Source organism: Gymnoscopelus microlampas, assembly GCF_963454915.1.
Source record: "Gymnoscopelus microlampas genome assembly, chromosome: 6".
Classification (NCBI taxonomy): domain Eukaryota; kingdom Metazoa; phylum Chordata; class Actinopteri; order Myctophiformes; family Myctophidae; genus Gymnoscopelus; species Gymnoscopelus microlampas.
The window spans coordinates 21037850-21061991 of NC_139943.1; the positions used below are offsets into that span (position 1 = coordinate 21037850).

At 42.9% G+C, this 24142-nt stretch overlaps 1 protein-coding gene across 1 annotated transcript; it reads right to left on the minus strand.

Moving 5' to 3' along the window:
* Positions 1–172: 172 nt before the first annotated feature.
* On the minus strand, positions 173–24066 carry LOC311046899 (transcription initiation factor TFIID subunit 4-like). Its single transcript, XM_084059478.1, has 16 exons — positions 22694–24066; positions 21414–21580; positions 21179–21268; positions 19775–19978; positions 19109–19231; positions 18709–18798; positions 18001–18257; positions 16517–16568; positions 15387–15462; positions 14924–15029; positions 14391–14560; positions 12988–13118; positions 11955–12080; positions 9991–10047; positions 5930–6052; positions 173–2148 (listed from the first exon to the last, which is right to left on the minus strand). Exons 1-16 carry the CDS (start codon positions 23928–23930, stop codon positions 1987–1989), a joined length of 3171 nt encoding a protein of 1056 aa, XP_083915604.1. The 5' UTR covers positions 23931–24066; the 3' UTR covers positions 173–1986.
* Between the last annotated feature and the right edge of the window lie 76 nt (positions 24067–24142).

Below are 24142 nucleotides of genomic sequence, written 5' to 3' on the forward strand. Positions count from 1 at the left end.
TTTTAAATCTAAAAATTGGAAATAATTGTTGACCGTTGTTGAGCAGTCCAAAATGTTCATCATCCCATGATGAATATTTCCCTCACACCCTGCCACCACGCATCACATACTAACAGACCGACATCACTGACAGGGTACAACCATACCAAAAACAGACTTATTTATAATTTTCTTTATTTAGTTTTTTTTTTTGCAAAGGTACAAACAATAGTAAAATTGCATTGCCTGAAATGTGTCAGGATTGAATACAGAATGTAGGAAATATAAATAGTCACAAAAATGTGTCCTTCCAACAGATGATACTTAAGCTGGGTGTCTCCAAGACCCAGGCTCTTACTGAATTAACAGTACAAACACCACAGCTTCAATCATCAATTAGATCTATATACTATACAAACCAAATGCCCATTACTGTAAAAAAGACATTTCAAGCGTTAAAAACCCTCAATGAATGCACAGTCTTTCCAAAACAAACTCAACTTAAAAACAGCCTTTCAACAACAAACTGTGAAGCAATCGTATTATAATCAATCAAGACAATGACAAATCAATAATGGAAGCAGTTAAACAGTTGGGCTATCATGTGAATCCTAAAGCATTTAGCAGGTTGAGCTAAATCATTGTTACACAATGATCGGGATGAGGGAAATCCATTTGAAGGGGAATTTATTTTGAGGAAATCACAGGAATGTTGTTTCATCTGACATTGCTATCTTTTATTTTGTTACCCTTCATGATCGCAGCGTGAATTAATGTTAACAGGAGAGCCAGCTCCCTGATTCCGCTGATTGTAATCTAAACTTGGACAGCTTGTGTTAACCAAAAAACAAAACAAAAAAACAACAGCCAGACAAATGTAACTGTGTTCACAGTTTATCCTAGAGAGCCATGATTTCCACTCGTGCATGCACACACACACACACACACACACACACACAGCCGTACACGCACACGCACACACACGTACACACACACACACACACACACACACACACGCACACACGCACACACGCGCACACACACACACACACACACACACACACACACACACACACAGACACACAGACACACAGACACACACACACACATCTCTGGCAACTATGCATTCCCAAACCATCACCTTTTGTAGTACCATGCATACTGTGTATGTCACCAAGGAAGCATCACAGTACTGTCGGTACATTCATCTGACAACTATCGAGATTTGATGCAACACAGTTAGACATTCAGCCTTCAACAACAGTAAAATGCAAACATGATGATACCATGATAGGTGAATATGTGTTCGTTCCTACGAACTTTAATAGACTTTGTCACAGAACTAACCATGATGAGTAAAGTGAAAACAAACTACAGAGCCCATAAGCCTGTCATTACGTAGCATCCTGAGTGAGTTGCATTTGGGCTACAATTAGCAAGAAAAGGGACATGATCTGTATTTTTTCATGGAGAAGTTTGGACAGACTCAAAAGGCACCTCTTCAGGTACAGCGCTGGAGTCATCATAGCAAATAAAAACAATCCTGGCAGCATCTCTGCCAACAGGATTCAATATCTCAACTTGTTATCAAACTACACTTTAAAAACCTATCATTTTCAGCATATTTTTGTATCTTTTTTGGGAACACATACACTAGTGTTACATTGCAACACAATATATGGTTTGTTGTGTTTCTGTTAACATGTTGTGATAAAAATGTAACATATAATACTATTGTCCCAAACTAGACACACGGACATGTTGAAAAGTGACATCTTGTACGGGTGAAGAATCATGCCAAATTAAAATCTCAGAGACTCAGTTAAAGTGTTGCAGGTCAACCTAATAGGTATGCGAGCATGGAGGTCTTACAGAGGATTTGGCTACCAATTCATAATAGATGACAATAAACATGTATAAAGGAGGAGGGGGGGTAGGGGGGGCATAAAAGGTTTAACTCAAATTTGTGATCTGCAGTGGGCAGAGTACGCTTCCTTGAGGGACACCTTATTTCAGTAGTGCCTTGTAGAGCAGCAACGACCTGGCCGTGGTCCTCTCCTGCTCCAGACAGAAGATGAAGTCCCTGAGGTTAACTCGCGTGATCCGCTGCCGGAGCTGCCCACGGGGGGAGACAGCTGTGGACGAGCCTGCCCCTGAGCCCGAAGCAACCTAGAGGAAAAGAGAGGACAGCATTATGCAGAGGATGTACAATATGGGAGTCAGCCTTCAGGGAATCAAGCTAATTGTGCAAGCAGCAGTAGTGGAAAAACAGGCTCCTACAAATGCAGCAGGATTGATGACTTTTCTACCTTTTCATGGTGGCTAATTTTGTTTGTTTAACTGCTTCTCTATTATACATGATCATTGTAAGGACATAATGTTATACCTACAGTCAGGTCTTTGACTCTACATTCCTTACCATTGACTGTTTATAATGCTGGTAATCTAGGATTTGAAGCTTATTTTTCTGCTGCATTCACAACAAATGACTCTGCATACAAGCATGAGCTAAATTTCTTAAATATAAAATTTAACTGACAAGTCCTTCATGAACATGATCTCTAGAAGACCACCCTTTTCAGTCATCCCTACAGTTCTCCTGACCCATCTCACTTTTTTCCCGACAAGTCTGAATCATCAGTAAAAACGACAGACTACACCTCACACACCAGTAATCACACACTCGGCCCAGACCTGTAATAGGATCGCCACACCTTTATATCAAAAGGTGTGTCCATAGCCAAAGGCAAAAAGCCACACCCTCCCCCTATGGACTATATGGCTAGTAGCCATATACAGCAGCACAAGACTTTGCTCCAACAAGCCCTCTTTCCCAACACTGTATATTATCCAAACAGAATAATCCAATTCACACAGCAGTGATGATGACTTGAAGCATTGCTTCCCATGCCGCTGAAATGGCCCCGGGCGTGTTCAGTGGGGTGAAATATTTGAGAGCATCGCAGGGCACAAATGAACATTTGTGTGTGTGTGTGTGTGTGAGAGAGAGAGAGAGAATGTTCCCTAGTACTAGAGAGCCACTTCCTGAATTAATCCTCGGGTAAATATATGGAAATATAGCACGGTTGGTTTTCTGGCTCGGGGTGTTTGACATGTCTTTTTACCTGGTGGCATAGTTGAAAATGTGTTTAGTTGTATGCCTTTCCAATGTGCTGCCAAAACAGGTGTTGGCGGAGGGCCAGTGATGCTACCTACAATTCCAAAGTTACTATTTCTATGTGAACAGAGCCTGAGGGGAGAGCAGAATAAATAAATAAAAAGTTTTGGTACCAACTTGAACTTAGTTGAAACCGGCCTGTGAAATAGACCTTTGTGGCTTTCTGAATTTGTCCTAGGTGGCTGTTCTTTTTTTGAGCCTGTGGGTAATGGCTATAAAAAAAACTATGATTTGTGTGAGCAAAACCACCCCCCCCCCAAAAAAAAAGAAGAAAAAAAAATGTTTTTGGGAACCAAACCAACTCAAATATTATTTGAAAATGTCATGGGGCAGCTCGTACTTCTCCAATGTTATGGTGAGGGTGAATTTCTATTTTTTGTGAGCTAGTGCTGTGAACAATTATATAGATAACTAGGCTACCATTTTTCCGGAGGGGCAAAAAAGAAGAAGTTTGTGAACCAACTTGAACAGCAGCTGAAAATGGGTTAGGCTTCTATCTTTTCATGGTGCAGTGGTGGTAGCCATTGTATAGATAACTAGGCTACTATTTCTATGGAAGCAGAGCTCCAGGGCAGAGCTGACACCAGAGGATAGGAATGAGGCTCCAGGTCTACACAGGAACACAATCAGAGCATTATGAAGCTTCACAGCCTGCAGGCACGCTAACCTCCTACTCTCCCACACACACACACACACACACACACACACACACACACACACACACACACACACACACACACACACACACACACACACACACACACACACACACACACACACACACACACACACACACACACACACACACACACACACACACACACACACACGCATATACCCAGGGGTGTGTCAAATTTGGCACAATACATCCCAAACATCACATATCCTGTAGATGCTCCAATTATTCACTCTAATCACACATTCAAGGAAATTCAGGATACAAGCAGAAGAACCTTCGTCCAGTGTGCTATGACTTTCAAACCGGTTGTAGCTGGAAATGCTCACGCAACACAAATGGTTTTCTGTTTCTTTCAGAGTCTTGTTGGTTGCCTCCTTCTATCTAATCTGCCCTCAAGGAGCTTCAGCGGGGCCCTAAGCTCCCAACGGCCGTGGGCCGACTCAGGCTTCAGATAGGCAACATCAACCACCCCCCCCCCCCCTCTCTCTCTCTAAACACATCCCCGTTCCCTCCGAGGCACAAGACTGTTATGAATACTTGCAAACAATACAGGGCAGGCTTTGTATTTTCACTTAAAACAGTAAATAAGCGACCGTAGCGGCTCACCTGAGGCAGATGTCTGAGACGTCGGTCAACCAATTCATGTTTATCAGAAACGTCTGACATGTCTAGGCTAGGCTTAAGGGCCGTGCTCTCTCATAAATGCGCTGACTTGCTTAACATACAAACTAGCATAGTCCCAGAATCGAGATAAAACGTAAACATCCCCTGGCAGCGTAACTAAGACCTGCAGGCTAGCAAATAGCTCACATATCACAAAGTTCAGCAAACCTAAACCCCCCCCCCCCCCCCGTCTTTCTCTTCAAGGACCCCTCAGCTCCCCGATGCCCTCCCTTCCCTAATCCTGTGCTTTCTGTTTCTGCACAGAGGCCTCTGCTTTTGTCTGGGGGCTTCTGGAGGCTATGAGCCTTGGGCCGAATGTGTGACAGGGAGGGAGAGGAGGGTGGGAGGGGGGGGCGAGTGCAAAGGCAGGACCCCGTCCTGCAGCCAGGTGCCCTCGGGGGCCACGCCCCCTGCCCGAGGCTCATTTCTGCAGAGCTGAAGTCTATGGTCCCCTCAGGGCAGTGTGTGTGTGTGTGTGTGTGTGTGTGTGTGTGTGTGTGTGTGTGTGTGTGGGGAGGGAGGGGTAATAGACAAATGAGTTAGAGGGGAAAATAGACGGGCAGTGAAGAGCAGACACACCCACAATAAGCCTCCAGGCACACACTGACCCCCTTCACTCAACTTTGGTCACATTCACTCCACAGTGTGGGGGTGGGGTGTCTGTATGTGCAATGTGTGTATATGTGTGTGTGTGTGTGTGTGTGTGTGTGTGTGTGTGTGTGTGTGTGTGTGTGTGTGTGTGTGTGTGTGTGTGTGTGTGTGTGTGTGTGTGTGTGTGTGTGTGTGTGTGTGTGTGTGTGTGTGTGTATGAAAAAGGTCAGAAGGTACAAAAAGTTCCCACTGTCGTTTTGTCCTGTCATCATTACTCAAACATTACTACACAGTGTTGTGACAGCATCCAGAAAGGAGAGACAGAGAGGTAGAGACAAAGTTATGGCAGACAAACATCATGACCACCAGAGTAGGAAATGAACACCTGCCACCAGCTGAAAATAGGTTTTAGTTGGGCTTAATGAGCAGTTAATAAAACATACATTAAAACTGCAATAGGCGATAAATGAATAACGAATAAACGATCAGAAAATGTGTTGGCAAATATTATAGAACCACCACATTGGTGATGCCTCATTCGTACAAGTTGAAGCTTTTATGTGCTGTGAAAAATCTATCTTGTTTAAAAAATAATAATTGAAATTTGCGTTCTGTGTGGATGTACTCAACAGCAGTTTAAATTATATAACAGAATGGTTATTTCAGTTCTAAATTAGCAACATGAACCCTCGCGTCCCTACTCTGGGGCAAAGACATTTGGTGTAGCAGGAGAAAAAGGAGGGGGCCTAGTGTAGACCCTTCGGAGACTCCAGTCTGCGAAGTGTATAGGATTTAAGTGGTTAATGCGCAACAACTTCACCGTGTTCAGTATCACTTACCTCTGTGCCAGCTGAACTGGATCCTGGCGAGTCCAGCTTGCGTTTCTTGCGGGGGCCGATTGCAGCGAGGGCCGTGAGGTTGGCATCTCGTTGCCGAATCTGGGCCTGCTCCTGCTGTTGCATCTGTAAGGAAAGGCAGACATGGGCATGACAATGTGAGTACAGCTGCAGACTTGGGTAAAAATGGTAAGTGTTGATTATCACGTCAAATACTACAATCACTCCAATTAGTCATTGTCAGTACTCCTGATGATCGGACAATTTACATTTTTGCTGTCCTCGTAGGCCCTACCAGTACATGACGTATGTCTCTAAAGATTTTACTGTAGTTGTCGGCTTTCAGTAATAGGGTCACCAGGACAAACCCTTTATATTGTACATGACAAATAAGTGTTTCTGATTGTGTCAGAAGAAGTAGGGAATATGCCAGAAGGGAATTTATTATTGTGGTTGCATGTTGTCTGCAAAGGAACTGAGTACATGTTGTTCTGCTATGCAGAGTTTTTACAAATGAGCTGTCACTTTACAAAATGCTATAGGCCAAGACTGGGGGCCTGTTATGCCACGTCCAATAGCTGTTATTCTGCTGAGTGACATTTTTAATGTAAAATCTTTTAAATAAACGAATAGACGTGTTGGGATAAACGTGGTCATAAAATGTAATTTTAAGCAAAACCAGATGCCAGTGGGAAAGAATATACAGACGATAACACAGTCAGGTTGGGAAATTAACAAGCTCCAGGCAGAGTTGTGGCAAATCTGACATGTGGGTGCTCTATTTGTCAACTCTTTCACTGCCTTTCACTCTTTTTGTCATCAGATGTTAAAATAGCGGGCTAAATAGTTAAAAGTAATCTCTTTTATCCACCACTCAAACATATGTCTTCCTTCCCTGAGTGCAATGCATCATCCTGATGCAGTACCTCAGAGTCAAATCCCTGTATAAACAACCTTTTGGTAGTAAGCCCTGCTGGCAGCTTGCTAGAGCTATGTGCTGATGCCCTGAAACGACTGGCTTCTGCGGGGGAGGAGGAGAAAGTGACGAGGAGTTGAATGGACAGAGGACATAATTCAAGGCTATGTTAACATCCTCATTAAGAGGCCGTAATGTTAATTGGAAGGGAAGTAGTATACATGACCACACACACACACACACACACTGTTTTGTCTCCATGTACAATACCGTGCATACATACGTATGCACAAACTGTAGATAGACCCAATGTAGATAAAACAACCCATGCTCAGGCGCAAGCAGCAACTAAATTGTCTAATACACAAACAATAACCTCACACAGGTGCAAATTGGCTACTGATAAGATACACAAACCTACAGACAGAAACATACTGCTGCCCCCTACAGGTCTATGGCTTTTAACCTTTAAGCTGATCATGACGGCCAGTTTGGAGCTGAGGTCATCTGCCTTAGGGTCCTATAAGATGGATATGCTTACATACTGTGTTTAGCTGTGCACGTGTGTAGGCGTGCATTCAGCAGAATTTTAATATGCATCTTTGCTGTTAATATAGAGACATTGTCTATATACATGGCTGGTGTCGTGTGGACTGTATGTCTCTTTAGAGTGAGCGATGTATTGCTGTGGCGATACTGGCAGATTTTTTACCTCTCACAAATAAAGTACAATGGTAGTGGTGTGATATTTGCTTCAATCACTCTCTTTGAGAAGGCAGCAAGCAAAACAAACTAACATATTGGTGTCTTCCATTCTAGCCAAGATCTTATTTCCAGATGAGTGACAATAATAAGTTACAAATAAATTAATATTGTTAAAACAGACATGGCTAATTTCCTTAAAAACAAGACAGGCCAGTCTATGATGCCTGTGACATCTATGACATATCTATGACTTATGACTCCATTATCTGGGCAAGGACTCAGCGCAATCTGACCACCGTTGACTTTCCTAATAAAAAAGTTAAATATCATTTATTTTAAATAACATTATGTGAAAAAAATGGGAGTTAGAGATATATAAACCAAAAAACGATCGTACACAGCTTGAAACATCACAGCACTTTGTGGTATGCAATAAAGGCAGTTTTTCAAACAGTTTTTCACTCAGCACCTGCCCGATTTAGGGCTTTAGTGCATGTGCATGTCCTTCTTTTTCATTGGGTGTTAGAAATTTGGCATTGATCGCCGGTCTAGCCAGCATTTTGCAAGATTATATAAACGATTTTATGAATGCCATTTTCACTATCTTTTAACCATTTTAACTGTACTAAGCCTAAAGCCAAAACATAGCCGATCTACAAGCTCACAATGTCACACACACACACACACACACACACACACACACACACACACACACACACACACACACACACACACACACACACACACACACACACACACACCTAAACAGCAGCATCACATCCTTCAGATACACTCTGTATAAAGTATCAGAGCCGCAAACCCTGGTGTGACTCAGAACCTGGAGGGCAGTCAGGCGGACGGGCAGGCAGTGTTCCTGCCTCAGGCTCCTGTGGCTCCCTGTCTTTTTTTTTGACTAAAGCTTAATTTATACTCCCATCTCACGAGAGTATTGCAACACAACGCAGTGTTGACTGAAATACCTTATTTGTGTTGTGCTGGTTTTCAGTTACAAGTATATATATATATATATATATATATATATATATATATATATATATATATATATATATATATATATATATATATATATATATATATATATATATATATATATATATATTAGGCATATACAAAACCAAGTCATACTGGACTAAACCATCTGATAGATTACATATGGACAGATACACCGTAGCTATAGGAAAGACTACAATGTAATCTCCACTAGTGGACTTTTTATTTTACTTTTTCGGAAGAATAGCTTGAGTACTGAGGAAATACTACAGTAAATAATTGCAGGAAATTGGGATGTTTTTTTTATTGTACACACAAATGCCTTTCTCTTATTCTTTGTGTTACTAACTATGGTACACCCATGATTTAGGGGTTCAGAGCCAGTGTTACAATGAATTGCTAATAGCCAATTGCTGTGTTACTTCAGAGCTAATTAGACATTTAGCTCATTACAGTATGATCAGAAAGATTCTGACATGGTTACTGTGTGTGTATTCTGGTTTATTTTGTCCTGCATAATGCAAGCTTTGTTGACGGTGTATATATGGCTGTGTATACTGTTGTACTGTACATTTTGTTCATTATTGATGGTGCTTCTTTTTTTGTGTGGTCTTTACCCTGCTGTATCTACAGTACATTTTCTTGCCCTGTAACTGTGACCTCAACCGATGTGCTGCCTTTGGCGACTGGATTTCCCTTAAGGGATCAACAAAGGTCTTATCTTAATCAGTTTGTTCCATATTGTCATACACATTCAGGATTTCTGTTTTACATTTTTCTACTATACTCGACTACAAACCTTAAGAATGCACAGTACAGCATCCAGTTTTAACCACATTAACCCTGGCATCCCTATTTTGGGCAAATGTTCAAAGATTCCTAAATATTTTCAAGAATAGCGAAAATAGCAGATCTACAAGCTCGATGCGACATGTTGGGATCGCTATTTTCGCTGTTCGTCGTCAAAGTATATAGAGTTGAAGCATTTTCTGGCTACTACTATGCTACTACACTAGGTCCAGCATGTCTCAACATGATTCTCCATCCTCGTGCCTCAGCCTCCATCGGAGACTTGTGGGTAATGACCCTTGACCCCCATCCACCCTACACCCTCCGGGCATGCTCATGGCTACTGTCGCGAGACGTTCCCTAAATATTGCCTGGGGTGCTCGTCAACAGGGAGGAGCAGAGAGAGGAACAAGGACACCAATCATGGTAGAGTGGTGTGTGTGTGTCCGTGCGCATGTGTGTCAATTTGGTGGTTAGATGTTATTGGCCATTACAGGGATGAAATGATACAAATGCAGATATAAATAGAATAATCTTAAATAAACCAATGAAAACTGTATGAAGGGATTTCTAAGCAGAGGAGACAATCCTTTTTAGGTATTTAATTGTGTATTTATTACACATACGCGTGCACGCGGCTTACCTCTTTTGCTTTTGCTTTAAGACGGGCCTGTTCGGGGTCCTCCTGTCTGGCACGACTCTGAAATTAGAGCAAACATGCAAGACAATTATAATAAAACATAAAGAGAAAGACAGACTAAACCAATAGCGGCCAAGAACTGCAATAAAAAGTAATTGCCTATGATAATATGGGTCATAACTTAACACATAATACTCCAATAAAAAAAGAGAAAATAGATTTAATACCATTCACTTTCTAGATAGGAAAGTACATTTAGTTCACAAATGGATAATTCAGAGAAAAGTGTTAATGGTATTCAACAGCCCACATAAGTCACTGTGGTGTGCAGGGTGAATTAAATTGGCCAACTTAATTCCTGTGACAGTGATAGTATGGTTGGGGAATTCTATTCAGCGGAAGCCAAGAAATAATCACCTTCCTCATGACATCTCTATACTACATCAACATAATCAGCCTGGCCCTGTGTGTGTGTGTGTGTGTGTGTGTGTGTGTGTGTGTGTGTGTGTGTGTGTGTGTGTGTGTGTGTGTGTGTGTGTGTGTGACTCCAATAATGATATATTAAGGACACTGTGTGTGGATGCTTCTCTAATTGCCTCGCCTTTCATATGTCAGAATCCACACACACAAAAGCAGTTGCATGCAGGTATATGCACAGGCATGTACACACACACACACACACACACACACACACACACACACACACACACACACACACACACACACACACACACACACACACACACACACACACACACACACACACACACACACACACACACACACAGATATAAGGTGACACCTTCAGAACTGTATACTAATGTTAAACAATACTTACATGACTGCTTTAAGTCTCAACAGGTGACTTGACTGTTTTATGACTCGACTTGAATTGAGACATGACTGCTTTATGAATTGACCTGACTTGAGACTTGACTGCTTTATGACTCGACTTAACACTTCAAAGCAAAAACTCAAAATCTGGTTTGAGCTGGTAAACCCCTGTGTGTGTGTGTGTGTGTGTGTGTGTGTGTGTGTGTGTGTGTGTGTGTGTGTGTGTGTGTTTTTTTACTGGTTTACCTTTCCATCTTATTTCATTGTTATCCACACTGTTGAGGAAGCTTGAAGTGAAAGAATTTCACTGCCTATAATGCTGCTACAAGCTATATTGTGCTGTGTGTGTGTGTGTGTGTGTGTGTGTGTGTGTGTGTGTGTATGTGTGTGTGTGTCCTGGGCATGACGTTAAACTGCCCCGTTGTAACTACCACCGTTAATGTAGTAGGTGCACATTTAAGATGCATTAGCAACTTCTGGGGACTGTGTTCTTCATTACGATCGCAAGCTTGCATACAAGAAGGTGCTGCTCACCGATGGAGTGAACCGACAGCCCACGCTGCCTGGCGGCCCTTCCCTTGAGCAGCTATACCGGGAAGAGGGGCGGTGTAACTAACTACCACCCGGCGGTGGATAAAGACCCGGCAGCCATCTGGTCTAGCGGTGTGTCCGCTAGCTGAGGAACAACAATGGGTGAACAGACTTTCGGGCTCATGGGAGCAGCTACGCTACGGAGAGCACTTTGACACCGGGCGGCAGTGCAGGAGTGGACTTGGAACTTTGTTTCCTCTGGTGGTCCAGCCTGGGATATGCCCGCAGACTGGTTGTTAGAGCGTGTTTCGACAACTTGGGAATGGGATGCCCTGAAACGAGGCAGGAGGGCTGGCAGAGTGTTGTGCTGTCTCTACTATGATGCGGAGACACTGCTGCTGGTGCCCATGGAGGGCTGGGTGACCTGACATGCTTGTTTGTATCATGAGGACACATGCCTTGACTTTGTGGATGTAACCTCGCTGCACCGTAATATTTGTGTCCTTATACCCGTATACATTTCCTTTTGTGTGGACATAAATAAATAGTTAAAATGTGTGTGTGTGTGTGTGTGTGTGTGTGTGTGTGTGGTTGCTGTGTACCTTGGCAGCCTTTAGAAGGATTTCTCTCTCTACTTCGTCTTTCCGTTGTTTCTCCATTCTATCCAGCTGCTCAAATACACGGAGCTGTGCCCTAACATCCGACGACTGCTCATACCATCCTTCATCCTGGTCCAACGGACAGAACCACAGGATGGACAGATGAGAGGGAGGAGAGAGGACAGAACCACAGGATGGACACATGAGAGGGAGGAGAGAGGACAGAACCACAGGATGGACAGATGAGAGGGAGGAGAGGACAGAACCACAGGATGGACAGATGAGAGGGAGGAGAGAGGACAGAACCACAGGATAGACAGATGAGAGGGAGGAGAGAGGACAGAACCACAGGATGGACAGATGAGAGGGAGGAGAGAGGACAGAATCACAGGATGGACACATGAGGGGGAGGAGAGAGGACAGAACCACAGGATGGACAGATGAGAGGGAGGAGAGGACAGAACCACAGGATGGACAGATGAGAGGGAGGAGAGGACAGAACCACAGGATGGACAGATGAGAGGGAGGAGAGGACAGAACCACAGGATGGACAGATGAGAGGGAGGAGACAAGGAGATGGGAAGGAAGGAAGGAGGTCATAGAGGAAGAGAGGGGGAGACCGAGGTAAAAGTGTTAGATGTGTACAGTCTTTATGGGTTATCGATTAGTCCAGTACAAATATTTTAGTTTATTTTCTGGGACTGTGAATGTCCCACATACAAAAATAAATCAAAATGAAGTGGTTTTCTAAAAGATTATCACATTAACACAATATAACCAAGAATATATGAAAACAACAAATAAAAGCAAACACAATAAACTTATAAACAAAAATAAATTAAGCAATATAGAACTAGTTCATATAAACCACTTACGCCCTATTTATATTTCATCGTACGATGACGTCTTTGAAAGTTTTTGGAAAATGTTGCCTATAAAGACATTCCCACAATAGGGACACTCGTTTGAAAGGGCTTAACTAACTAACTATAACTAACTATGTACTCTCAGTTAGCATTAGTAAGTAAGACTTTACCTTGCCCCCGTCAGCGCGATGCTGAGCTACGGCCGACACCTTCTCCAGTAGGGAGCGCAGTCTGCACTGGGTAGCGTGGGAAATGAAGTTCACCACCTCCACGGGAACCTCCGTCACACCAAACTTCTTGGCTGAGAGGGGGAGGCATGGAAAATGATGCTTAGTTCGGTGGTTCTCAAAGTAGGGTCCGGGGACCCCTAGGGGTCCTTGAGGGGCTTCCAGGGGGTCCCCAGACAAATGGATAGTTAGGAACCGAGTTATGAGTTATGGTGGTCCATGGTCTAATGCAGGGGTTCTCAAAGTGGGGTCCGGGGACCCCCATGGCCCTATATACACATCAGCTATTTTTCAGTTTTGTGTGATGTTCAGGAGGTTTCTTATGCCTGTTTAACGACTTGTAAGTCTGTATTTGCCCCAAAATTTAAAAGCAATAAAAAAGGTTAGAGGTGATTTACTTTTAATCAGCAGGTCTCTCTCACAGGGACCTGAATAATGGTTTGAGCAAGAAATCACGATCCTGTATGTTTAATAAAAAAACTTGCTCATTCAAAGTTGACTATGACAAAACAACAAGTTGTTTTTATAGAGGACTAATACCTTCTGCGCAAGTGTACCTCATCTCCTTACCGACCACCAGAGGGCTCCACAAACTCATCTATCTATAAATTCCAGGAATGCCTGTACTGTATGTCTGACTTTCCTTCATATATCTCAAGAACAGTTCATGTGATCGACTTCACTCCTGGTGAGTGTATTGCTAAGGACGCAAGGAAGAGCAGTGTTGAGTGCGAAATCGATCGGATATAAGGGTGTCTCCAGAACAGCAGCCTGCTCCGAACGGGCATTGCGTTGTAAACTACGGCCATGTCACGAATGGGCACTGCACCAGTCTTTTTAAGTGCTGACCTACTCGAGGTGCCTAAAATGACATATAAAAAATACGGTGAAGCAGCATTCTGCTTTTACGGACCAACAGTGTGGAATAAACTCCCATTACACCTAAAACAGGCAGCCTCTGTCGATAGCTTTAAAGCACAGCTCAAGACCTATTTATTCACTCTTGCTTTTAGCTGACTCTTTGGTTGATTTTTAAGTCCTCACTGTATTGCCTATTTTAATGTTTTATGCTTTTGCTTTTATTTTATTTTATTTTTTGTTTGCTTTATTGTTAAATTGGTTGTAACTGTAACTGTATTCTTGCTCTGTAAAGCACTTTGCGCTGCATTTCATGTCATGAAAGGTGCTATACAAATAAAGTTTATTATTATTTATTATTATTATTTAAAGAACCTGAAAACATTTTCATTCAGTGATGCCTTTCCTTCACTGATGGACTGTTGGCCTGTCCCCTCCATCCCACTCCCAACCAATTAATTATTATTATTATTGTTATTAATTATTACCCGTTTCTAGGATGCGTCGTTGCAACAGGCCAGTGGGCAGGAAGGCCTCGTCCTTACAGGACCGGATCTTGGTGCCCACCAGCTCCGAGCTGGTTGCTAGGATACGGGCATTCTCCTCGTTAAGGTTGACACCTGCCATGGACGCCACGTCGTTGATGTCATCGTCATCTCTGGAAGACAACAGATGCAGATCCCACATTTAAGCACAAGCCAAGGGAGTTTTTAAGTGTACTATCTAAATGTTTACAGCCGACATTTCAACATTATGGGTGGTTGTAGAATTTGCTCATACTCAGGATAAAGGATCTCCTAAATTCACCTCTTTATCCATCAGACCCATTACAGACATTTACTGAGTTCTACCTTTGAAATGCATTCACTGCATGGGTAGGAGCTGCCCTCGTGTGGCTGATAAGTGCATCTACATGTTAATAAGCAGCTTATCTGCACCAAGAACAAGCATCAGGTCATGAGTTCAACATCCTATTTAAGTACACTAAGAGGTTTGCAAACAAAATAAGTCCATATTTCACCGGAAAGTCCCGCCCCCTGGATCACTCAGCTTCTTCTGATTGGCTTGGGCGGTCACACTGATGGGACTCTTGCCGGCTATGATGGTAGGCGCCCTCACAACTGTACCTGAAGAACGAATGGAGAAGAAACTAAGTCAACCCCTGTTCAACATCAATGCTCTCACTATTGAGGATGTTCATAATGTTACATTACTCTTATACACGAGTGGAAAACAGCATTAGCAAATACATGATGCTTCATTTTATGTACTTGGGCACCACAGCTGGGTGGGGTTAAAAGCAAATGCAGAGACATCCGCAAACCACAATGTGTGGAGAAGCACAGAGAAAATATTTAAAATTAAATTAAAGAACATTTACGCCAATTAACAAACATTACCTAATGTGGTAAACACCACCCATTTCATTACAACAAACAGGTTAAAACAAACATCAGGAATTCTGACTGGATGATGTGTGGTACCTTGCGGTCTTATGGACTGGGAGATCATAATGGGCATACGGGTATTAGCTGGTTGGACCCCCGGCCTTCTCATAGCCTGTCAAGAAAGAGGAAGAAAACAATAACTCTAGTCAGCGGTTGAGGTAGTGCAATAATAGGACTAGTGTACAATATTAGGACAAGTGTCCAACACACTACACTAGTAGTCTTACAACACACACTAGTCTTAATAGTAGAATTCTGTTTTTTCCACCTGTGCCTTTAGTTGAGCTTAAGCCAATATCAAGCTTTAATGATCTATAAGGGAACTTTTTTTATGGCACATTGTAATCCAACATTTTAACATACAAATCTAGAAAACACATCCATATCTACATATCTAAATATACAGAAAATGAATGATGCAGTGAGCAAGAGCTGACACCGTTTCCCCTTTGTAAAAAGGGATTTTATTACCCTTGGACCAGCTAATCCTTGTTAAAATGCCTTGTAAAGCATAATTACCCTTTTACAATGGTGTCAAGTCAATGGAAAAATGAACCAGCACTTTGTCCCTGAAAAAACATCATTGAAAAACGAGTTTCTCCAGGACAAAGACAATTATGAACCCAACAATGAAAGGGATTTCATGGATAAATTGCTTATATCCTGGTAGTGCATGTCAATAGCTTGCGTCACAAAATGTAGATATTTGACCTTTGGAAAATACAATACTTGCTATTATCAACCATCCATCCATTTTAAATGATAGCAGGTAACTTATGTACTTGGTTGACAAAATGACATTGGTACGCACTGGATCAAATCATATTAATAGCATTTTAAGAAATGTAAACACAGCTCACACTATGTGTATTCACAACTAATACATACTGTATGTTGGTGATATGAATTGTGTTAAGACAACAAGCAATCACTATAGGAATGCTATGCACACCACTCCTTGTAGTAGTGCCGGTCCACGGCAGAAGAACTCGAATAGGTGGCCGCACACACTAGTAGCCCAAGTGGGAATATTTTATGAAGGACGCACAGAAATAGAGAAATAGTCATTGGTTTAGACTCTAAACTTTAGAGTTTTCTTCCATTGACTTATTGTACGGTTAGAGGATCATCTCTAGAAGGCTGATATGATTATCCAGGATGAATACCATCGAGGTAATGAGTACATTACTGCTCTCCCCAGTGTCAGGCTTTACCACTCTATCAGTGCACACACCGGTAGGTTTAGTGGTAGCTTATTTCCTTCAATTGTGGTGAGAACACTAAATACCAGCCACCGCTGAAGTAATTTCTTGAATGGACAGGGTGTGTAAGTTAACTTGTTTGTTTTTGTGTATTATTTCTTGTCTGTTCTTGCTGAATGGGGCGGCCGTAGCTTAGTGGGTAGAGAGGCTGGTAATCATAAGGTCATCGGTTTGCCTCCTGGCCCCCGAAGTGTGCCTGAGCAAGACACTTAAACTGCCACGCCCCCCAAAAGCGCTCATCATGACCATCTGAGCAGCCATCAGCTGGGTGAAGCTGAAACTGAATTTCCCCTGGTGATTAATAAGGTCTACAACGTATCACAAGACATATGAATTGTATATGTACCGTATATGCCCGTATGTACGACAATGTATTCTAAAAAAGAATATATTATATTTCTATTTGTATGTATTTCCTTGCTTTTTGTTTAAATGTTATCAACTAAGTTTTTCAAATTGATTTGGAAACTTGTTCTGACAATATATTGGTATAAACATCGGCAATGTGTGTGTGTATATTCTTTTGTTTCACAGAACCTTTGTTTTAAGCAACACAGTAAGAGGAGACGTCAACCATATTTAGCAATTGAGAGATGTATTGCTGCTAGCAACAGACACATAGAAGGGGCAGAAGCATACTACTCTATCTGGTATGGAACAGCAGACAGGCAACATTATTGAGATGTTAGTATGGCTGACATGAGTCATTCATCACACTCAATTAGAGATTGTACGCTCTCTGGGAATGCATTCCCAGGAATGTGACAAATCCGCTATACTAAAGCAACACCAGTCACTTAAACACACACCACAATCAATGTCTCATTCTTGTCTTTTATGTGACTGAACTGTATCCCCAAGGTGCTTATACCCAAGGTCTGTACTCATGCATGTCACAAAAAAAAACAACTATATAAAAAATGCTGATCAATAATTCCTGTCCAAATATTGCTGCAAACACTTCATTCAATATGTCATGTTTATATGCAACCATATAGCAACCAAACATGACACCAGCTGATTTCTCTAATTTGTTTCCTCTCTCTGGTTGAAAGTGTGTGCTAATCAGTAAAATCCCCACGTGTAGTGTTCTCTTGTAATGAAAACCTACATATATTCTGCCCTCATGAGGGGACACCACCGGCTTAAAGCCCCCTACAGTATTTTTAAGACTTTTTTTCCAGATGTTTAATGTTTTCCCGTAAATAAATACATTTTGAGCACAAAGTAAAATGGTATTTAACTAAATGTGATGCAGTTGGTTTCAAACCTAGGTTCTACTGTTCAGGATTTGATTCTATAGATGACAGTGGAAGAGAGCAGTCTCCCACCTCAAAATTACTATGCTCTTAAGACGTTTCTGTGCTTCACTTATACTTTGATTTTACATTTCAAAGCGTAACCGTATGCGGTTTGATGAGAAAAGCAGCAATTGGCTTAAATCTAGACCATCATACCACGTTAGCTGTATTTGTGAGAACGCTGGCCTGATGCTGCCCGAGGTGGGGCCGGTGGGCAACCGTGCCCTGATGGTGGTGGTGTTGTGTGCTGTCGGAGTCACCAGGATAGGCTGGGAGGAAGTCGTCGGGGTTATTAGAGACTGCTGGTTGTTGAGCAGGGATTGGCGCAGGGCAGGGAGGCTTTTCTGTGGGGCAGAGAATCAGTCACAGGTTTAGTAGATCATGATCATGTATTATGATGATTAAGATTTTAATTATGTCCGGTTTATTACAGAGCTAGCACTTGTATTGGAAAGAGAGTTCATAAATAAATGGTTTCAGGTCTCACCTGCCATATTACTATTAGTCATATTTTGTGTTTACTTTTATTTTAAAACAAATAAAATTTGTTTCAACTAAATTGAAAGCGTAACTTTCTGAGTCTGAAAAATAATGTAATGATGAGTTTTATCATTGAAGTGTCACAGGACAGGCGAGCAAAATTAAAATGCACTTAACAGCAGCATCTAAATCACTATGACAGACTTGATATCAAATTTAATCAAACTGCCTTACTTAATTTGATTTATTATTAAGTGCTTTAAGGAGTAGTAGTGGTATTAATAGATCGTCATTAGAGCATTATTAATACTGTACCTTGAGGAAGGGGATGAGGTAGGGTTGAGGGGAGGAATTCAGCTCAGCTTGGAGCCGAGTGGTGAACTCTTCTGGCTCAATCTTAGCATCCTAAAAAACAAAAAATAAATCAGTCATGAAATGAGATAATAATAATAATTTAAAAATTAAAATAAATACATATATTATACACTACACACACACACACACACACACACACACACACACACACACACACACACACACACACACACACACACACACACACACACACACACACACACACACACACACACACACACACACACACACACACACACACACACACACACACACACACACACACACACACGTTCATGTAAACCACAACCCAATATGCAATTCTTACTCTACGAAAGTAAATGTGGCATTTTAGACTCACAAGTAGATCCTGCACCAGGGCTTTCACATTCTTGGAGGTTTCTGGGGAGGGGGAATTGTGGGATGCCAACTTGATCAGCGTGGCCAGAAAGTTCTTGCATTTCTTCACGTTTTCCTGCATTTCCTGTGAGAATTAAGAATAAAAAGTAACATTAAAAATAACATTCATTATAACATTTCTTGTATTTCTGTGGCCTTTCCAGTCAAAGATCAGAGATCTGCGCCTACTGATATGTCTGGTAACACCTAAATTCAACGTAGGGGCTAAAACCACATGAATAAATACTGCAATTGATTGCAGAACCTCTCACTGCTGTTCTAGCCCCTTTATTGAATTTAGATTTCCCATATCAGAAGGCGGAGACCTCTGATCATCTGGCTATGCGAGACGGTGAAAAGAAGAAAATGGCACGTGTATTGGAGGAGACACAACCATTAACAGTCAGCAGGAGACTACAGTAAATGGTGGAATTGGGAATTGGCATAATGGCTAAATAGGGAGGAAAAAGGGAAAACTTAATTGGAAAAGGAAAAAAAGTACAAATGGCTGGTGAATAATTTTTTTTTTTTTTGCTGCATATGTGTTCTCTGTGAATCGTTTTGAGACTATTTTAGGTGATGACGAAAGCACTTAATTCAAGTGTTTTGGCCTGAATTTTGCACAAACCTGCGACACCACTGTGGTTCTGACGGCAGGGGTGGAGACTGTGGCTGCTGTACCGCTATTCAGGGGGGCCATGTTGGTTTGAACAGTGCCAGGCTTGGCCATGGTCTGTCCTGTGGCTCCTGCCGTTATCACCGTCTGGGCCTTCTGAGGGGCACTCATCTTCACTGACATGGCCGTCCCGACAGGAGCCACTGTGATGGCCTTCTAGAGAAACACAGCAATATTTCATGTTAACATGTAGGTTGTAGTTGACAGTATTATAAAGAGTACTTTACTATTACTTACTACTTACTAGTGACCCATAAGAAAGATTCAATAACAATATAATATAATAAATGTATATTTTATGTATTATTAATATTATTTTAATGCAGATGGATAGTAGAAAAGTGAAAGTGACTGGTGAACATCTAGAATTTACAAGCCATTTAAAAAAATGTCCTCTTGTCTTGACAGAACCAATTTAAAGCAGACTGTAACGGAACACCTAAACTCAGCCTACATGGTGTTTTGACACTAACTTAGCACTTCATTACCAAAACAAAATACCTATTACTAGGGTCTTAACAGTGCAGAAACTGATGGACAGCAGCATTGGGCAGTAATATTGTATTGATAACAGATACATTCTGGCAAGTCAGCTGTTTAAGTGTTTAGCTTATTAGCTTCCTTCTCTGACTATGACCACCCACCTTAGCATCAAATATGAATTAATATGGACTAGCAATTTGAACCCTTTGGAAAAGTATTACTACTACTCTATTATATTTTACTACTACAGCTAGCAATTAATTTGCATTAAGATGATACTTGATCTGATATAGTATTGTGATATTTTGACAACCCACCCCTGACATAGCAAATGCCACCTCTACCAGTCAGCATAAGGCTGCCAAGAACAAACCTTTTGATAGGATACACGTTTCAAAACCAACAGAACTGACAGATAGAAGAGATGCACTGCATGGCACGACAAAACTGAAGGCATTTTTTCCTGCTTTGGCTAGACGAAACAGATAATATGGTATAACAGTTTATTGCTTTACAATAATCGATCTGAGCCCCATTGACTTCCACTATGAAAATAAGGTTATAAAAATATAATGGTATAAAACATATGTAAAAATATATATTTGAAGAGTTACTGCCTTGGCCTACTGGCAGTGTGTACAAGATTTGACTCTGATTGGTCCAGCGGTTTGCAGGATCAGCCCAGGAGGACAGGCACAAAGACACACACAGACACTCTTCTAGAGACGCTCGCCCCTTCTATGAGCCATGCCGTAACAAATCTCTCACTACTACTACTAACATCAGTTAGGCTGAACACGAAAGTAAGGAAATGCAACGTCGAAGCAGCATAAGTGTAAAGAACGGATTAGGGTATTACAACGTAGTACATACCTGTGTGGAAGCACCAACAGGAGACGGGGACTGTACCATTCTAGTCTGTCCTGGAGACGCCAGTCGGACAGTCTGGGCCGTTCCAGGCACCTTCAGAAAACAGGGAGAGGGGCCGAGGGCAGAGGTCAAGGGCGATACAAAAAAAACATGGATCAAACACCACCGTTATAAACCTTTATAGAAGTAGGGACTGACACAATTGTAACTCCAAGTCCGATCTACTTGTAGTATTTACCGGACTGGGCGCACTGACTCGGACTGTGGCCGCAGCTGTAGGGGTAGCAGGTCTCGGGGGGATGTTGGTGACCGTCTGGCCCTGTTGGGTTTTCGCCTGGGCCTGGGCCAGGACATGCTGTGGTACCATCACCAGCTGGCCAGTCTCTGTTCTCACCAGAACCATACCTGAAAAGATGAAGGGGAAATAATCGGTCAGTCAGTCAACTGTATCTGACAGACCTTCCAAGCTGACACACTGACATACTGTACGTCCAGCTACAAAGATGAATCTAGTGGGGGGTTTTGGCTCTTGGTTTTTGTTGTAAGATAAGATGTTTTCATATGCCCCTTTATTTCTTTTATCTTTGCAAACTTGTCATTTGTTTCTTTTCTTTCCATGCTGTTATTTAGTTCAATATTATGAAGGCAACATGAATGACAAAGGTGTCTTGGTACATTATAGCTGAGGCTGGTAAGTTAGTCAACTCTACCGGACACAGGGGGTTCTATTCTATTATACCAACATAGCTTGTATAATGATGACCAGGCAGTAAGCAAAAATATTGTTTTCCTGCTCAGCTCAACAAGTGTTTTGCAAAGACATTGCATGGTGCTGAGTGATGTTCACTTTCAGAAAAACTTAAAACACGCTGGGGGGAAGAATTTATCCTTTTAAATCACTGGTTCTCAACCTGTGGGTCGGGACCCCCGGGAGGGTCCCTACATGATTTTGTGGGGGTCCCCAGATGACAGTGAAGTGACAATTTAAGGACTTTTAAGACGTTTTTAATAAACGTGGGGCGGCCATAGCTGAGTGGTTAGTGAGTCCGCCTAGGGAGCCAGAGGCCCTGGTTGCCGCAGGTTCGATTCCAGGCCAGGTCAGCATATGTGTCGATGAAATGAAATTTGTCCCTGAGCAAGACTCTTAACCCCTAATTGCTCACAGGTTCTCATTGGAAACAAGACCGCAAGGACGACCTGTTAAAAGGAATTATCCTTAATACCTCCAAAATAAGAAAAGCAAAGAAAAGACCTCAAACATTGGCCAAATTGTCAAATAATATAATATAAGAATGAATAGCCGATCCACAAACTCACGTTGTGAGTTTGTAGATCTGCTATTTTCACAATATTTATCTGTGGAAGCAAAAATGTAATGCCTCGGCTCCTACATTCCAAGTGCTAATCAGGGTGGGGGCCTGGGGGGTCCTCAGTTCAAATATGATTATTTTGGGGGGTCACGGCCTGAAAAGGTTGAGAACCACTGCTTTAGGTCACCAACTAGGAGCTCATAGTTACCAGGGGGTATGGTAAATCCAGGAGGCAGCTGAATTGTGGTCTGTTGTTGTGGTCTAACAGCCAGCTGAGGGGCAGCGGTCCTGGCAGGGCTGGCAACAAGCCCCGGCCTCTGCTGCTGGACCGAAGTGGCCATCACAGGTCTCACAAGAGTCACTGCGGGCTGACCAAGTCCGTTGACCGCAGGTTTCACACCGGCAGCCAGTGTGACAGCGGTGCCAGGCTGGCTAATGGGGGGATTGATCGCAGACGGAGGCGGGGGGGTCGTTCCGAGGATGACAGAATTGCCAGAAACAGGCTGGTTGGGCACCAACATCTTGGTGTGCATGAGAGTGTTGCTGTGGTTCATGACCTGAGGTGGAGCGGATGCCGGGGAGCCCCCCGTGCCCCCCTGCGTGACCAGAGGGGCGACCTTTGGGTCCATCCCGTTCTGGGACAGGCTGGACACGGGGCTGCAGGGGTGCCTCTGCAAAGCAACTGTAGTGGACGCCACTGAAGAAGACTGAGGTATGGGAAAGTTGGGCTGTGAGGCCATGGACACAATAATATTGGAGCCTCCACCAACGGCAGCACTGACAGTAACGTTACTTATGACAGTGCTGGTGGCTCCAGCTTGGGGTGGTGGTGGGATCACACCGGGGGAGTTGACCCGTTTCACCGCTCCTCCAGAGTTACCGTTCAAACTCTGTAATCCGGGCGAGGAGGCAGTTCTGATCCCTTGTTGTGTTGTGTTGATGTTTGGGTTGGGGGCAGCGGACACTACCGACGATGTGCCCACCACCGAACCCAGAACAGTAGCCCTGTTGAAGCTAGCAGCAGCAGCGGACTGAGTGGGCAAAGTTACAGATCCTGGCACGGGAGTAGAGATCGTGGGAGATGCCCCAAGTGTTTGTAAATTAGATCCGGCGTTGATGACGCCCCCGGGGGACAAAGTAGAGGTAGAAGAGGTGGGGATCTTGTTGGCGCTCGGTTCCTGGTTGTTTAACCCCGCTTTTGGTTGTCCTTGTTGTGGCTGCTGCTGCTGCTGCTCCAGAGAGCTCCCCACTTGATCACCACGCACTTTCCCTGAGAACTGACCGGCAGCGCCCGCGGGTCCCTCTCTCTTCACCCCGGTATACGAAGCACTGGGTGTCTTTTGATGGCCGAGTTGCGATTCCAACGAGCCAACTAAGTCGCTAACTGCCTTCTCGTCCACCTCATTGAAGAGCATGTCCTCCAGTGGGTCGGAGGCTCCCGCCATCTTTGATGTCGGACCGTTGTGCAAATCGTATTTTAGAATGTGCGCGTGCGCGCACAACCCGTGTTGTTTACGACCATAGAACCAGAGCGAGCAGAAGGGAATCGGTGCCGTTTTTAGAAAATGAGCGTTGGTCTGATATGCGATTCTCTTCACCGACCACTTGCTCCTTTTTCTTTTTCTTTCTTTTTTTCTTGATCAATTGAGGAATGTAT